General features: G+C 42.8%; 1 protein-coding gene across 1 annotated transcript in view; it reads right to left on the reverse strand.

The window, feature by feature from the left end:
- The window catches only part of LOC124286860, a 54855-nt gene that overhangs the window by 17541 nt on the left and 18114 nt on the right, over nucleotides 1–19200 (reverse strand). Inside the window, 3 exon segments of the mRNA XM_046723305.1 lie at nucleotides 1974–2219; nucleotides 3530–3589; nucleotides 4644–4835. Coding sequence (XP_046579261.1) covers nucleotides 1974–2219; nucleotides 3530–3589; nucleotides 4644–4835 — 498 coding nt within the window.

The following is a 19200-nucleotide window of genomic DNA, read 5'->3' on the forward strand; positions in this document are numbered from 1 at the left end:
ATCAGAGAGTGAGTGAGTGAGTTGAGTTTAACGCCGATTTGGACAGCATAAATGGATCAACGTGTGGGAAGACAGCATTAAGTGTAGAGCTTCTTCCACAGGCACAAGGTCAAATGTAACTCCTATAATGGAATTTTCAATTTTTTGTCTTAAACGCCGCACTCAGCAATATTCTAGATCTATGGTGGCGGTCTGTAAATAATCGTGTCTGGACCAGGCAATCCAGTTATCAGCATCACGAACATCGATCTATGCAAATGGTATACGATGACATGTGTCAACCAAGTCAGCGAGCCTGACCACCCGATCCCGTTAGTCGCCTCTTACGACAAGCATGGGTTACTGAAGACCAATTCTAACCCGGATCTTCACGGGTACTCTGGTACGACTGGCATGAAAGTTTATACGCATATAAATGCCCTGGAAGATTTTTCTTTTGATCCACACGAGAAGGTAGAAGGTCAGAAGTAATTCACTCCATTATAAAAGCTTGCTCTGTGGAACGGGGCCAAAAGGCTATTTAACAGAGAACCGGGTCCTCCTGATTACTAAGGTTTCGTTGTATGCAACACGCCATTTGACTCGTGAACAGTTAACCTCGCTTATACCGAGCTCAAGGGGACCACTTTGTTTAGTTCGTTATAACAATAGTACGTAACATTTCAACTAAATTATGAAGCAAGAGACGGGACCGAAAAAACCCAGTTTGTTCTATCCGTCAGTTCGTTACATCCGTCAGTTCGTTACACCCGTCAGTTCGTTACATCCGTCAGTTTGCTGTATCCGTCAGTTCGTTACACCCGTCAGTTCGTTACATCCGTCAGTTCGTTACATCCGTCAGTTCGTTATACCCGTCAGTTCGTTACATCCGTCAGTTCGTTACACCCGTCAGTTTGCTGTATCCGTCAGTTCGTTACATCGTCAGTTCCTTACACCCGTCAGTTCCTTACACCCGTCAGTTCCTTACGCCCGTCAGTTCGTTATATCCGTCAGTTCCTTACACCCGTCAGTTCCTTACACCCGTCAGTTCCTTATACCCGTCAGTTCGTTATATTTGTCAGTTCGTTACATCGTCAGTTCGTTACACCCGTCAGTTCCTTACACCCGTCAGTTCCTTATACCCGTCAGTTCGTTATATTTGTCAGTTCGTTACACCCGTCTGTTCGTTACACCCGTCAGTTCCTTACATCCGTCAGTTCGTTACACCCGTCAGTTCGTTACATCCGTCAGTTCGTTACATCCGTCAGTTCCTTACACCCGTCAGTTCGTTACATCCGTCAGTTCGTTACATCCGTCATTTAGTTACATCTGTCAGTTCGTTATACCCGTCAGTTCGTTACATCCGTCAGTTCGTTACATTGTCAGTTTGCTGTATCCGTCAGTTCGTTACATCGTCAGTTCCTTACACCCGTCAGTTCCTTACACCCGTCAGTTCCTTATACCCGTCAGTTCGTTATATTTGTCAGTTCGTTACATCGTCAGTTCGTTACACCCGTCAGTTCGTTACACCCGTCAGTTCCTTACATCCGTCAGTTCGTTACATCGTCAGTTCGTTCCATCCGTCAGTTCGTTGCACCCGTCAGTTCGTTACTTCCGTCAGTTCGTGATATCCGTCAGTTCGTTACATCCGTCAGTTTGTGATATCCGTCAGTTCGTTACATCCGTCAGTTCGTTATATTTGTCAGTTCGTTACATCCGTCAGTTCGTTACACCCGTCAGTTCGTTACATCTGTCAGTTCGTTACATCCGTCAGTTCGTTACATCCGTCAGTTCGTTACACCCGTCAGTTCGTTACATCCATCAGTTCGTTACACCCGTCAGTTCGTTACATCCGTCAGTTCGTTACATCCGTCAGTTCGTTACACCCGTCAGTTCGTTACATCCGTCAGTTCGTTATAAGCGGGTTCGTTACATCCGTCAGTTCGTTATAAGCGGGTTCGTTATGAAGGTCGTTTACTGTATCTCGAACTTACCGCTGGAAACGCATAGTCTAGGCATTCCATGTCGTTGATGGAGTCGTCAGTTTTCTTCTGGAAGTCGTCCCTAACTGTCTGGTTCTTCCAGTCAAGGGTATGGAGGTAGTTGATCAGGGCGTCCCCCTCGCTCGGGTCATTGATGTAGGCGTCGTACCGAGGCTGGCTCGAACACGAGGCCATCGGACTCCGGGGATAGTACAGGATGAAGGACAGGCACATCTCATCACTGGTACTCAGGCCACCCTATAACACGCAGAGTGAGGGAGTGCATATTCCAGCAATATCACGGCGGGGGACACCAGTAATAGGCTTCACATAATGCACCTATGTTGGGAATCGAAACCGGATCATCGGCGTGACGAGCGAACACTTTAACCACTCGGCTACCCCACCGCCCCAAGTTATATAGTAGTGCGATACGATATATCAATGTTATAATTAGACTGTACTCGTCACAGCAGTGCTAAACAATATCCATGCCACGTGATAGTGAGTGAGTGAGTTGGTGGGTAGACGTAAGTTCGGTTGGTGGGTTGGTGACACAGGGGTTCGAATCACTGTTTGGACAATAATATTTAACAATAATTTTATGTATTTTATGTAACTGTAGCGGGATAATTTTCTAAAAAAGTCCATTTCTTCGCCGATTTCGTTCAAATTTGAAATATAAGTTACTCATAACATATGAAAATAATATACGGTTGCAAAAATGTAGATTTTTATTTTAAACAATTATTGTTTAAACATTGATACGAACCCCTGTGGTTGGTGAGTGGTTGATCGGATCTCTTTTAGTGAGTGGGTGGACGTGCAGTTGGTTGGTGAGTGAGGGGTTGAACGGATCACTTTGAGTGACTGATTGAGTGAGTGGGTGGGTGGCGGGTGACGGGTGTTTTTTTTTTATCAAAGTGAATAATTTCTTTAAGAAACCAAATAATTCATCAAAGTCTACATAATTTTACATCAAAATCAACATTTTTTCAAAGTGAATATAGTTTTGTAAGAACCCAAATTATTCATCAAGTCTACATAATTTTACAACAAAATCAACATTAAAGTCAAGAAGGGTGGTGATTGTCCTCTCTGTAATGGAAAAATAACTGGGTGGCTTTTATCCTAGGTGGTATTTGTCCCAGGTGGCATTTGTCCTAGGTGGCGTTTGTCCAAGTGGCTTTTGTCCGGGTGGCATTTGTCCGGGTGGTTTTTGTCCGGGTGGTTTTTTGTCCTGCTCCCGTGTCTGAGGGACTTAGTGAATTTGTGGGTAGGTAGGCGGGTGTGTGTGTTGTTTGCTGGGTGAGTGGGTTGGTGCGTGATAGAGGAAATGGTTTGTGGGTGGATGAGTGAGTGAGTGAGTGGAATGGCGATCTACAGTGCAGACTTCATTAACCCGATATCCAAAATGTTATTATGAAAGTATGCACTATAATTGGCTCAGAAAAGATGAAATGACATGTGTCCATCGGGTTATATTAACATGCTTATCTTGAATTATAGTATATTTAATAAGCACATTTAGTCCACAGTTTATCAGAAAGTATGACGGCAACACTTACAAGTGTGAACTTGCCTTTCTCCTTTGACCGGTAGTCGCACTCGGTGATGATGGCGTCCCCCTGTAACAGTAAACAGTCCAGAGTGAGTGAGTTTGTTTTATTGCCCCTTTGAACAATATTTCAGCTGATGAGGAGGTGGCAACTTATAATTATTGTGCGGGTAAAGGAGGTTTTAAACATTTACGACTTTGGCGAAAACAACGAACTTGGGTGTGATACAGACAAACGTTAAAACGCAGTCAGGTCGAACAAGGCACATGTGAAGACAAGAAGTGAAGCTAATTGCGGCGCCCTAGCTCCCGGGTCACTCCTACCCCAAATTCTACAGTGATTAAAACTTGACTTATAAAAGTGTCATGGAAAATTTACAACATGTAGGTCCACAGCGATATTCCAACTATATGGTAGTGGTCTGTAAATAATCGAGTCTCCAATCCAATGATTGACTTCATGAACATCGACCTATGCAATTGGGACATGTGTCAATCAAGTCAGCAAGCCTGACCACCCATTTCCGTTAGTCATCTCTTACAACAAACTGCAGCTGGGTTGCTGAATCTATCTTCACGGGTACCACAGTTTATGCCCAAAGTGAATGAACACTAAAGCCGAATCGCTCATTTCGTAACGGGACATTAAGGGACCGTTCACATAATTTATGGCTGGTGGGGGTCAGCAATTTTGTACGTAAAAGTATGTCTAAAATTATGCTTAGAAATTATGGGAAGTGGAGGGGAGGTTATTGATTTTGTACATGATGTCAAAAATGACAGTTTTGTTCATTCAAAATAACAAAGATTATGATAATTGTGTTTCTATATTAGGTTTGGTATTTTCTGCATATGTCTCATATACCGAACCGAAACGGACCTAACCGAAGGCCTTGTACCGCAATACGTACCGTACTGTGGTAGGAGCGTTCCGTTTCATCCCTACTCCGTGCTTCAGAAAACGTAATTGACGTTATACCCGGTAGTATTATACCTTGAACCAGAATTAAACTTGGTCGTTTGAGTTGTTTGGTTTGGTATTGCAATGTAATCCCAGGGATCTACGTCTATGGACGCCCCTGTCAAACATTGGAATGTGCTCTCCGATATGTCACGTGGCTTACCACTTGTAACTTCCTCTCATGAGCCAGCAGCCTGGTTTCCTGGAAGTCAAAGTCGTAGTTGTCGTCCACGATGAGGGGTTCGATCTCAGTGCCGTTCCTGACAATACGGGTCTTGATTCCCTTCCCAATAAGATGGGTGTGTTGGAACACTGCGAACACGTTCATCTCAGGGGCAGTGGACCGAGTCAGGGCCTGAAGGACATTTAGAGGTATCAAATATAGAGGTACGTATACATACACACTGTTGGTTTAGCGGCGTCTGTAAACAAAGCAAACAGATGGCATTTAGAGGCATCAAATAAAGTGGTACATAAACACTACATGTGTAAACAAGACAAATAGATAACATATTTAGATGCATCAAATATATACGTCAACACACACTGTCGGGCTGGTGCGTCTGTAGACAAGGCAAATAGATAACATAATTTGAGGTATCAAACATATAGAGAATCTCCCCCGAGTGTCTTTTGATATCAAATATATCACCACGAGTTGATAAAGTTACAAATATCCGAGGCTTGCCGAGGATATTTTCACTTTTATCAACGAGTGTTGATATATTTGATATCAGAAGACACGAGGATGAGATTCTATTTATCATCGAAAATCTGAACACATTACTGCAATTAGACTTACAGTACAGCGATGTCATAGCATTGTGACGTCATCAAGTTCATGACGTCATAGCATTGGGGCATTGTACAAAATCTACTGTCAAAACGATATCTCCTAGAAACGATATCTCCTAGGAGATATCGTTTGATGTTACACAAGCAATATCTCCTGTGGAACAGATTTTTGGATGATAAAGAGGTATACACACACTGTTGGTCTGACGGCGTCTGTAAACGAGACAAATAGATCATATATTTAGAGGTATCCAATATAGACGTACACACACTGTGGCTGGCGACGTCTGTAGCAGCGCAAATGGGATACGACAACAAAGTCAGCGGGTCCGACATCTCAACCTAGTAACTCGTTGTTCAATATAGAACGTCAAAGCAAAAGAACACCCAGACTATCCCCAGAGGCATATCCCCGTGCACAGGCCCTCGTGTCTTTGCCAGGATTCAAGATTTAAAAATGTATATAAATTTGAGATATTTCTTAAATCATTAACCCTCGCAAAGACACGAGGGCCTGTGATCCCGTTTGGTGTAAAGCTGTGAACATTGAATGGAACACTGAAAATCAGTATAGACTTGCATGGGAACTGAGACTGGGAATGAGGCAAGAAAGACGTTACCTTCTCCATACACGCCATGGTGCAGTACCCCCGGGATTTGAAGGACTCGTATTCTGGAGGGACGATCTGGAATTTGTCCACCATGACCCCAGTGTTGAGAACACCGGCTTCGTAGAGTCGTAAAGTCGGCGTGTAGTGGATGCGTATGCCGGAGCTGTCGATGACCCCTGAGTTATAAAAAATAACATACTTATAACTGTAATCTGGTATGGAATCAGCACTGCTAGAAGCGGTCGTAAAATCTCCAACACATCTGCGTCGGGCAGGATCATCCACGACATTCTGCCGCAGTTGACGTTTTGCCTGTGTCTCCATACAGATATACCTACCAGATTTAAGTGTGGGGTTGTTGTAGTGTGTCTCCAGGACCACGTGGCCAGGGCCTTCCGACATTCCGAGGGGCATTCCAACATCAGTAGGTAGATAGAAGGGCTGCAGAAAGATAGTACTCATCATGGTGGGCAGGCTGTCTAAAGTGAGTGAGTGAGTGAGTGGGTATGGTTTTAGCAATATTCCAGCAATATCATTGCGGGTACTCATCATGTTTGGGTGGGCAGGCTGTCTAAAGTGAGTGAGCGAGTGAGTGGGTATGGTTTTAGCAATATTCCAGCAATATCATGGCGGGTAATCATCATTTTTGGGTGGGCAGGCTGTCTAAACTGAGTGAGTGGGTATGGTTTTAGCAATATTCTAGCAATATCATGGCGGGTAATCATCATGTTTGGGTGGGCAGGCTGTCTAAAGTGAGTGAGTGGGTATGGTTTTAGCAATATTCCAGCAATATCATTGCGGGTACTCATCATGTTTGGGTGGGCAGGCTGTCTAAAGTGAGTGAGCGAGTGAGTGGGTATGGTTTTAGCAATATTCCAGCAATATCATTGCGGGTACTCATCATGTTTGGGTGGGCAGGCTGTCTAAAGTGAGTGAGCGAGTGAGTGGGTATGGTTTTAGCAATATTCCAGCAATATCATGGCGGGTAATCATCATTTTTGGGTGGGCAGGCTGTCTAAACTGAGTGAGTGGGTATGGTTTTAGCAATATTCTAGCAATATCATGGCGGGTAATCATCATGTTTGGGTGGGCAGGCTGTCTAAAGTGAGTGAGTGAGTGAGTGGGTATGGTTTTAGCAATATTCCAGCAATATCATGGCGGGTAATCATCATGTTTGGGTGGGCAGGCTGTCTAAAGTGAGTGAGTGGGTATGGTTTTAGCAATATTCCAGCAACATCATGGCGGGTACTCATCATGTTTGGGTGGGCAGGCTGTCTAAAGGAGTGAGTGAGTGAGTGGGTATGGTTTTAGCAATATTCCAGCAATATCATTGCGGGTACTCATCATGTTTGGGTGGGCAGGCTGTCTAAAGTGAGTGAGCGAGTGAGTGGGTATGGTTTTAGCAATATTCCAGCAATATCATGGCGGGTAATCATCATTTTTGGGTGGGCAGGCTGTCTAAACTGAGTGAGTGGGTATGGTTTTAGCAATATTCTAGCAATATCATGGCGGGTAATCATCATGTTTGGGTGGGCAGGCTGTCTAAAGTGAGTGAGTGAGTGAGTGGGTATGGTTTTAGCAATATTCCAGCAATATCATGGCGGGTAATCATCATGTTTGGGTGGGCAGGCTGTCTAAAGTGAGTGAGTGGGTATGGTTTTAGCAATATTCCAGCAACATCATGGCGGGTACTCATCATGTTTGGGTGGGCAGGCTGTCTAAAGGGAGTGAGTGAGTGGGTGGGTATGGTTTTAGCAATATTCCAGCAATATCACGGCGGGGGACACCAGATATGGACTTCACACATTGTACCTATGGCTGTCTGAAGACGCAGGCTAACAAGTGCCACGTGCAGAGATCTTATCCCGGTGACGTTGGTCACAGAGAGTCCTTAGATTGGTGACTGCGTGTGGCAACTTGACTCTTAAGAGTTTCTTAAACCTCTTTCCTGCCCCGCAACGAGTTTGAGTTTGTTCAAAATTGCCTTTGTTCACCCATCAGAAAATGGGTACCCGGAGGGATAAGTCATATGACTATTAACCTTTTCTCGTCTAACAGGCAGGCCGGGTTATCTCATTATGTTGTATGAGCTTAGAGCATGGCCGTGAGGCGTGGGGTTCAGGACTATATAAGTGGCTTTTAGTGGAATAAATCCTGGAATTTGAAGCACAATCGTAAGTACACCAGATGAAGCTCACCTCTCCACCCACGGCCCAGGCTAGGAACACCGACCTGCACGACAACAGAGTCACGTCATTGATCTCGTAGCAGTGGTAGTCGAAGTTGTTGTATTTGTCGTCCAGCTCCGTCGGGCACGTATACACTACCATGTGGTGGACGATATCCTCGTTGCCAGGGGTGATGACTGGCTCGAACTGGGGATCGGATGGATACAATGGTGTATTGATTCAACGTGGTGACAAAACGTTACAAGGTCATTGTTAGATGGTTCAAGGGATCTCAAAGCCATTCAGTGTCATGGAAAGAGTAATCAGAGAGCCGGGGAGATGATTCAGTGTGTGAGGAGATAATTCAGTATAAGGACCGGAAGATTAAATGAAATAAGATAGTTCAGGACATGAGAAGATTGGTTAGTTTAATGAATCCATAACAAGAAAATCAAAATGATAACACCAGATGATGATAAAGATTAATTAGATTCAGTTTTATGACAAGCAGGAACACTGCAATGTCACGATGATTCACTGTAATGTCACGGAGATAACGTGTCATGATAAGATGATTCACTGTAATGACACGAAGATAACGTGTCTTGATAAGATGATTCACTGTAATGACACGGACATAACGTGTCTTGATAAGATGATTCACTGTAATGTCACGGACATAACGTGTCTTGATAAGATGATTCACTGTAATGTCACGGACATAACGTGTCTTGATAAGATGATTCACTGTAATGTCACGGACATAACGTGTCTTGATAAGATGATTCAATGTAATGTCACGGACATAACGTGTCTTGATAAGATGATTCAATGTAATGTCACGGACATAACGTGTCTTGATAAGATGATTCAATGTAATGGCACGGACATAACGTGTCTTGATAAGATGATTCAATGTAATGTCACGGACATAACGTGTCTTGATAAGATGATTCACTGTAATGTCACGGACATAACGTGTCTTGATAAGATGATTCAATGTAATGTCACGGACATAACGTGTCTTGATAAGATGATTCAATGTAATGTCACGGACATAACGTGTCTTGATAAGATGATTCAATGTAATGTCACGGACATAACGTGTCTTGATAAGATGATTCACTGTAATGACACGGACATAACGTGTCTTGATAAGATGATTCACTGTAATGACACGGACATAACGTGTCTTGATAAGATGATTCACTGTAATGACACGGACATAACGTGTCTTGATAAGATGATTCACTGTAATGACACGGACATAACGTGTCTTGATAAGATGATTCACTGTAATGACACTGACATAACGTGTCTTGATAAGATGATTCACTGTAATGACACGGACATAACGTGTCTTGATAAGATGATTCACTGTAATGACACGGACATAACGTGTCTTGATAAGATGATTCACTGTAATGTCACGGACATAACATGTCTTGATAAGATGATTCACTGTAATGACACTGACATAACGTGTCTTGATAAGATGATTCACTGTAATGACACGGACATAACGTGTCTTGATAAGATGATTCACTGTAATGACACTGACATAACGTGTCTTGATAAGATGATTCACTGTAATGACACGGATATAACGTGTCTTGATAAGATGATTCACTGTAATGTCACGGACATAACGTGTCTTGATAAGATGATTCACTGTAATGACACGGACATAACGTGTCTTGATAAGATGATTCACTGTAATGACACGGACATAACGTGTCTTGATAAGATGATTCACTGTAATGACACTGACATAACGTGTCTTGATAAGATGATTCACTGTAATGACACGGACATAACGTGTCTTGATAAGATGATTCACTGTAATGACACTGACATAACGTGTCTTGATAAGATGATTCACTGTAATGACACGGATATAACGTGTCTTGATAAGATGATTCACTGTAATGTCACGGACATAACGTGTCTTGATAAGATGATTCACTGTAATGACACTGACATAACGTGTCTTGATAAGATGATTCACTGTAATGACACGGATATAACGTGTCTTGATAAGATGATTCACTGTAATGACACGGACATAACGTGTCTTGATAAGATGATTCACTGTAATGACACTGACATAACGTGTCTTGATAAGATGATTCACTGTAATGACACGGATATAACGTGTCTTGATAAGATGATTCACTGTAATGACACTGACATAACGTGTCTTGATAAGATGATTCACTGTAATGACACGGACATAACGTGTCTTGATAAGATGATTCACTGTAATGACACTGACATAACGTGTCTTGATAAGATGATTCACTGTAATGACACGGATATAACGTGTCTTGATAAGATGATTCACTGTAATGTCACGGACATAACGTGTCTTGATAAGATGATTCACTGTAATGACACGGACATAACGTGTCTTGATAAGATGATTCACTGTAATGACACGGACATAACGTGTCTTGATAAGATGATTCACTGTAATGACACTGACATAACGTGTCTTGATAAGATGATTCATGAACTTTTGGAGGTAATCCGAAGAGTGAGTGAGTGAGCTGGGTTTTACGCCGCTTTTAGCAATATTCCAGCAATATCACGGCGGGGGACACCAGAAACGGGCTTCACACATTGTACCCATGTGGCGAATCGAACCCGGGCCTTCGGCGAGACGAGCAAACGCTTTAACCACTAGGCTACCCCATCGCCCTGTAATCAGAAGATGACTGAAAGCAATGACATGAGGAGTCAGTCCAAGGAGATGAATCGGCGTAAGATGATTCAAGACAATGTACGACTAGCATCAAGACCATTTCTTTCCTTTGATATACCAGCAGTTTTCTTCTGACTGAAATTTAATATTTTATAAAGCTGTAACAACTGACAACGGACAACTACAGCACTAACTAAAGGGAAGGTGGAGACTATAAGGATACTGTCTACATACCATTATCAGGTGGTTCTTCTTCGGTAGTACTGGCATCTTGTGGACGGAGCAGTGGTAGTAGGTGCCAGTGGGGAGCACTTGAAACTGGCGAAACGAACACTTCATCGGTTTGAATAGGCATTGGAATGTTCATCAATAGGGATAAAGTATATTGTATCCTGAAAACTGAAATATCACTAAATATTACTCTTTAAGGCCATTTCTCAAGTTGTTATTTGCAAAATTATTTAAGGTCAGGTTTTAGCGGAGTTATGTCCCCTTTCTAAGACACGTTAGTCGTTGGTTCCAATCGCTACCTCTACAAGAATGAAAACAAATGAGAGTTATTTCCCCTTAACTTGTGATTACAGTTTAATCAAACTTACGTCATTTGGTTACACGTCACATTAATCAACATAAACACCTGGCAAGAATTAATGAGAGTTATCTCCCTTAGACTTGTGACTACACAGAGTTGTATAGGGTACTCCCCTCACCTTCTGATTGGTCAGGTCGAACTGCTGGGTGTCAGCTGGCAACACCTTCACGGTCGGGGTCAAGTCCAGCAGCAGGAGACTCTTGGACCCCCGTCTGCCGGCCCCGTGGTAGGACAGACCCGTCTCGTGGATGGGGTCATCTGGGTGGTAGGCGAAAATGACCTTTGTGGTCCCTTCCTGCGGGAGAGAAACATGGCGAAGATTCTTAGCACAACAAGCTACAGTGGGATCACCTTCCGCGGGTGTGAATACATGGGCGTTGATTTAAATTTTTTTAGTATGTTCATTATTTGTAGTTCACTTTAAACACAATATTTGCATCTCTTTCTTTTCTTTTTTATTTAAGCACTTTTCACCTGTTTAAGAATTCAGATCTAAATTACAATTTTATGTTTAATAATTTCGCGTTTTTCAGTATTTTCAGCATTTTAACATATTTAGTTCTTTTTCATTATTATCGGCATTTTGGAAAAATATTTCGATTTTTGAAAACAATTTCGCAGCATTTTCAGTATTCCAGGATTATCCGCTCTTTCGGTGTGTGACCCACTTTTAGACTTCATTATAACGTCACTTGAACTTTATATCTTGTAAATAGAAGGAACATAGGAAAGGGAATACCTTGATGACAAAGTCCTGCTTCTCATCACAAGTGTCGAGTGCTCGAGAGAACTTTAACACCGTCCCGAAGTCGTTCTCGAAGCCGGCGATGAGCGTCCAGTCCTGGGAGTCGTCGATGATTGGTTCATAGAAACCGATTGTATGGCGGTCCTGGAAGAAACAGTACCAATGATCAAAGGGAGTGAGCGAGTAAGTGGATCAAAAGTAAGCTATCGACCACTGGTATGTATCGACTCAAAACTCACTCGCTGGTAAACTGGGGGCAACAGAAAATGTACCGTGTTTCTTTTTTCACGTTTAACCAACTATTGCTCTATAGATTTCCAGTATAACTATTGTTATTATTGTTAAATTTGATTACGTCTTTTTAACCGTCAACCCGTGAAGATCCGGGTTAGAATTGATCTTCAGCAACCCATGCTTGTCGTTAGAGGTGACTAACGGGATCGGGTGGTCAGGCTCGCTGACTTGGTTGACACATGTCATCGGTTCCCAATTGCGTAGATCTATGCTCATGCTGTTGATCACTGGATTGTCTGGTACAGACTCGATTATTTACAGACCGCCGCCATATAGCTGGAATATTGCTGAGTGCGGCGTAAAAGTAAACTCACTCTCTCACTTTTTAACCGTTACCCATTTCTTCCACCGTTCGTGAAACGTTATCAGAGGCTTTGTGATAATTTATCAATAGATTGATTGTGTGTTATGCATACAATGTAGGAGTATTTTCTGCTGACTTAGCTCCAGTAGTGTTTATTTTTTTATAATGGGGATAAGTTAATGTGGTTCTAACTGAAACATAAATATGATGATGAAATATTTTCAATTGTCCTTTCCCCAAAATGGATATAACGGCTGAAGCCTATTTCTGGTGTCAGTGTCTTGAAATTTCGGGAATGTTGCTAAAGGGGGTCAAAAACCGGATTCACTCAATAAATGGAGCTCTGACGTGATAATCGGGATGTTCTCTGAGATTATGTCTTGTTTAATCAAACTTAATTTCTCAAATGATATTTTCAAAATATTGTGAGATATTATTGCGACTTGATGTGATGCGATATGTAAGCATGGGCTGCTGTTGTGCCAGTTACCGTGACGACTCAAAATATGCTACCCGGGGCACTGTTGACCATTGCCATACTCCACTGCTTTTCGACATTCCGAGTGTGTATTCGATAAAACATTCGACAGTCCGGGTGTGTATTCGATAAAACATTCGACAGTCCGGGTGTGTCCCACCCGAATAGTAGCATCAAGTTGTTCGAGGAAACACTTGCCGTGTCTATAAACAGTACGGCCGAGTAACGTAGTGTAGCAGGTGTAGTGCAACAGTGGTCGTAGTAATTCCCACACTCCGGCACAGCGATGACTTAACATAACATCACTGCCACAGGCTAATTTGCATATCACGTGACCGGACTTTTCTATTGTTTGTAATCAAACGCATATATTCATAATAAGAAGAGACTGGAATCACGAAAGCTTTTCGGCGCTCTCTTCATAATGTTTTACATTGTTACATATATATTCTTCCACAACTGCGACAGTTAGGTCTATGACAGTACATATTTAGATATCAAACTGGCTGCATCGTTTGCTCATCGTCGGCTTCGATGACAGCACGTGGAGCTGTACAACCTATGTAAACAAAGGATCGCTACGCAAATCGAAATAGTGTTACATGTTTTTGGATATTTTCTCAGTGAAACTAAACCATTCTATTAAAGATGTTTAGTTAGATGTGTAGACTCGTCAAAAATAAAAGAGTAAAAGAAATCTGTACATTATATTGAATGGACGGTGCAAGATGTGACGAATCGTCACATTTTTCTGGCCTGTGGCAGAGGTACTATTCTGGCTTGCCGCATGGAACTCTGGGTAGGAGAGTGAGTAATTCCGTGAGTCATTGAATATTTACGTTACCATAGCAATTGGTAGATATATTTTTCGTTCGGAATCAGTGTATCGTGGGTAAAGTCTGTCAGATATTACATACTATTATACTCATGGAAACGAATAATGGAACATATGAAAGTACACATGTACACATTTATTCCCAGAATTTCACTCACAGTGCAATACATACCTTGTGAAGAAACCTGGAAAAGAATAAAGGAATATTTGTACTTTCATGTGTTCCCTTATTCGTTTCCATGAGTACATGTTGGTATTAAATCAAAATTCTGCTCTGCATGGTGTATTGGGTATACCTACTCTTTCATCCATTGTTTTAATGTTTTGCTTGGTTCTTAACTCCAGCAATATTCAAGCTAGATGAAGGCCCTGTAAAGAATCGTGTCTGGACCAGACGATCTAGTGATTAACGTTAGTGATCGGTTTACGCAGTGAGTGAGTATGGTTCTACGCCTCTTTTAGCAATATTCCAACAACATCACGGCGGATGACACCAGAAATGGGCTTCACACATTGTACCTATGTGGGGAATCGAACTTGGGTCTTCGGCGTGACGAGTCAACGCTTCAACCACTAGGCTACCCGACCGCCCCAGACCACGATGACAAGCCAGCAGCCTAACCTAACTGATCTCGTTTTAGCCTCTTGTGACAAACATGGCTTGCTGATGATCTTTGTTACCCAGAATGAGTGAGTGTAGTTTTACACCTCTTTTAGGAATTCCTGGTTTTGATATATGATATTTTAATGTATAACGGACAAAAAGTAAAGAAATCTCACCTCAAAATGCACCTTCCCGTCCTTGACCCAGCCAATCACAATATCGGCGGGGTACATGTTGCCATGGTTGGAGATACCGAAGCCAACGTAGCCCCTGGTTTTCACGTGAGTTTCAAAGTGGATGTGTGTGGAGTTTGCCCTCCAGAACAGGAAGTAGTTCCCCTTTGTGTCCAACTGGGCGAATCTGCTGTACGTCTCGGTAGGGTTGGGGAAGTTCGGGGGGTACACGCCGGCGTTCTGTGTCGGCTGGGTCGTCACGGATTGTGGTGCTGCAGCTGACAACGTCACCATCAAGGCGAGGACGACGACTACGAGCCGAAACATATTTCTCTAAGTCCTTCTGGAACGTCAATGGCGTCAGCAAAGTGATGTCTTCGCCGACAATTTCTGTTTGAGACCGATTTAAGATGTTGGAATATATATACGATGTGTGAATGGCATCTCTGACCTTTTCAGGTGAGAGGGAATATGATGATTCGTCATAATTCTTACGGACTTGTCAACAAGTGATTAGATACTACCATATCTACACTACACGACCCTTTATCGCGGCCTCTGTATCATGACGCATACCATCGTGTGGTGAAAATATTGCGACATATGGTGAGCCCCTTCCCATAATGCCGTGTTCCAGACTTAGGGGGACCACTTGCAGATATAACAGCCAGATGTGCGAGTTGCGCGTGTGAAATTGAAATTTCACTACAAATGCTTGTTGATTACCTCGTTAAACGTTTTAACATAGCAAAAAAGGACAACAAAAAAATGATCGTTTGCTTAACAACTTTTTTATTCGGGTGTCCCAAATTTTGACACAGATCATCAGAGTTGGTCTGTCAAGTTCATGTGACTCCGCAAAATTTGGTTTTGTTGCAATAAATGGATTTTGTGTTAGTAAGCAATTCATCGGTCTCAAATGAAACGGACTATTTATATCGGTGGTGGCATATTGAAATGCTAGTAAAATGTCAGTCGTCTAGTCGTCTGTAGTGATATGCTCAGTAGATTAATTAGAGTGACATCCTCAAGTTGCTACCCTCCCGGTATAGAGAGCTCTGCTGTGAGGACTGAATAAGTGCTTTTATGCTGCTTTTAGCACTATTTCAGCAATATCACGACACTTGACTCTAGAAATGGGCTTCACATATTGTTCCCAAGTGGGGAATCGAACACGGGCCTTCGGCGTGACGAGCGAACGCTTCAAACCACTAGGTTAGCCCACCGCCCCACTGTTGTGAGGAGCTTGTTTACAGTGGTTGATTCACTTCGTTCGAGAAGCTCCGCCGGGTAAAGGCTAACGATTCAAGATCAAGGGTCCTACTTGCAACTGATCTACTTGTGAAGTGCGGACGGGATATCTGCTGGAAGACATCGTCTTATCACCTGATTCCAATAGGGCCCGTGAGTATGTCACGGCACTTCGCGAGACCTTAGTTCTTCCGGTGACAAACAACGTTTAATACCTTTTCGAATGGTCTTATGATTGTCCGCCGACAGTAAGGAGCCGATAATCCTTGCAGGAATAATAAAGTTACCATCTAACCACCCCAAATTTGCCAACTATTACGACTGTCAATAGCTGTGACAGCCAAGAAAGGTTGTACACTTGGTCTGGTCTTGTAAAGTCATATTTCGCGGTCGCACAATTTGGAACCAGAACTGGTTCTTGAACATACGCTTGTCCCCGGAAATCTGGTACCGGAAGTAAGCTGGGCCCCGTCTCGCATTTCGCAAGTTGTCGCTCGCAAAGGGATCCGGGATCCAGGTTAGTCCCGGAAGTAGCGCCTCGCGAGACTTACAGACTCTACCTTCCGCTACACTGAATCAGAATCCCATGCTACCTGAGCGAGCACTGTATGTAAGCATATGAAGAGGTAGAGACATGTGCAGCTGTGATTGGATAAAATAGTGTAAGATTTTTATGTTTTTTAAAAGCGCATCCATCCAGTTATTAAAACTGACTACAATTTTAAGTATTTAGTGCTGTGAATTTTATCACCATGACTTATGTTTATTGTGTGAACAGATATTTTCAGGTAGGTGAGTGAGTGAGTTTAGTTTTACGCCGCTTTTAGCAATATTTCAGCAATACCACGGCGGGGGATACCAGAAATGGGCTTCACACATTGTACCCATGTGGGGAATCGAACCTGGGTCTTCAGCATGATGAGCGAACGCCTTAACCACTGTACTACCCCACCACACTTCAGGTAGGTGAACTGGGGTTGATGTGTTCCGCTTCCTGTGCTCTGAATATTGGCAGGATAAGTTAGCCGGAATTTGTGTTTCTATTGTAGTTTAAAGGCCACGTGTACATGGAATGGCTCTTGACAGCCTGGATGATTTTAAAACAAATATAACGTAACTATAGAAGTCTATGGGTATACATTTGGTGTCGTGTAACCTCTATGCTGTCCCCTGCATTCGAGAACGGGGCGTGTTCCTCCTTCAAGGCATTCGACTTCTACAGTAGGTCTTGTTACTCTCTGTAGATCTTTGACCCATAGATTGACTGTTATTATTAGAAGCCTACTCCTGTGTTTCAATAGAGGGTACTTGGCACCTGAACCAAAGGACAACACACGAGTCACCTGCATGCCTCCGGTTTGAATGAATGGGTCATCGAATTTAACCGTTTGTTCGGGAAAAGGGTAAGCATGGTCAGCCCCTCCCACCACTTGCACCCTTTGACCCACGCCATCGTATCCAAAGTGTGTAGATAATGCCCATGCTGTTGATCACTGGACTGACTGATACAGACTCGATATTTACAGACCGCCGCCATATTGCTGGTATAATGCTATGTGTGGCGTTGAACAACAAAATAACAAAGCAACTGTAATTCATTAAGTTAAATGATAATATGTTTATAATTTTAGTAATATATCTTTCAAACCATGTTTTTGAAGACATCTTGACTTTAAGGCCGTGATTCATAATTCGCATGTGCGTGCATATTCATGCACGCCGTATAATCTAGATGTTTGCATGTCTGTTTGCAGCTGTAGGTATGTTACAAACAGGAATAACTTGAAACTAATTTTCCATGCATTTTAATGGTCAATAAACACAATATCACCTTTCGCTGACTTGGATGACACATGTCAATGTATCCCAATTACGTATATCAATGCTCATGCTGTTGATCATTGGATTGTCTGGTCAAGACTGGAATAATGCTGAGTGCGGCGTGAAACAAAAAACAAACACAGTATCATCTCTTTGGAGACAATCCTTAAAAACACTCGTGACTTCCTCGGGTTAATAGATCTCACGTCAACAACCATATTCGGTTGGTGCATCTAGGGAATCGATACAAAATTACCACATTATCAACCATTTGGTGGCAGAATCGTTCTCAACTCGGAGCACACTACTTGATCCCGTTAAAGAATGGTGTTCTGGGACAGATAAGTGAGTGAGTTTAGTTTTACGCCGCACTCAGCAATATTCAAGCTGTATGGCGGGGGACGGATAAGCGAGTCCTGACCTGCTAGTAGTAATATCACAAAAACAAAACAGAACGGACACTATTTATTGACTTTTGAAAGTTTACATATCAAAACATCCGAAATTCCGTTTCTTCCATGTCGTTTCATTTGGAGGAGCACCAGTCGCTCTTTGGCCTCACGTAGGGCTTGGTGACGGGGTCGGGCTGGGAAAATTTACGGAAGAACTGCAGACAGAGACACAGAGAATTGGTAATAATAATGATAATAATAATAAAAAAATAAATAATAATAATAATTCATTTATATAGCGCCTAGTATCTCACTGGACGCTGTAATCACAATCTGATTATTATTACTCGGATAACCTGAGCTGCCTGTGAGGCGCTAGAAGGTTATAGTCCCACCGGTTACCCATTTCCTGCTGGGTGAACAGAGGCAATTTTGAACAAACTCACTTGCCTAAGGTGAGACCACATGTATCACATGAGCTTCGTTGTGGGGTGTGGTCCCGTGCATAGAGCTGTCGTCACAAATCAGTTGAAGATAAGCAACGTTAGGCGCGGAGAGGTCGCAGATGGGTGACCGTGTTTGGCAGATTGACTGCTACTGTTGCTGCTGCTCCTACCTCCTCCTCCTACTACTGCTGCTGCTGCTACTACTACTACTACTACTACTACTACTACTACTACTACTACTACTACTACTACTACTGCTGTTGCTACTACTACTGCTGCTGCTACTACTGCTGTTGCTACTACTACTGCTGTTGCAACTACTACTACTGCTGCTACTACTGCTGCTGCTGCTACTACTACCACTGCTGCTGCTACTACTGCTACCATGCTGCTGCTACTGCTGCTGCTGCTGCTGCTACTGCTGCTGCTACTACTGCCTACCACTGCTACTACTACTGCTGTTGCCACACTACTACTACTGTCAGTTACTCACTCACCGTTTCACTA

The sequence above is a fragment of the Haliotis rubra genome, unplaced genomic scaffold, assembly GCF_003918875.1.
Source record: "Haliotis rubra isolate DU_JTF1 unplaced genomic scaffold, ASM391887v1 Scf394, whole genome shotgun sequence".
NCBI classification, from domain to species: domain Eukaryota; kingdom Metazoa; phylum Mollusca; class Gastropoda; order Lepetellida; family Haliotidae; genus Haliotis; species Haliotis rubra.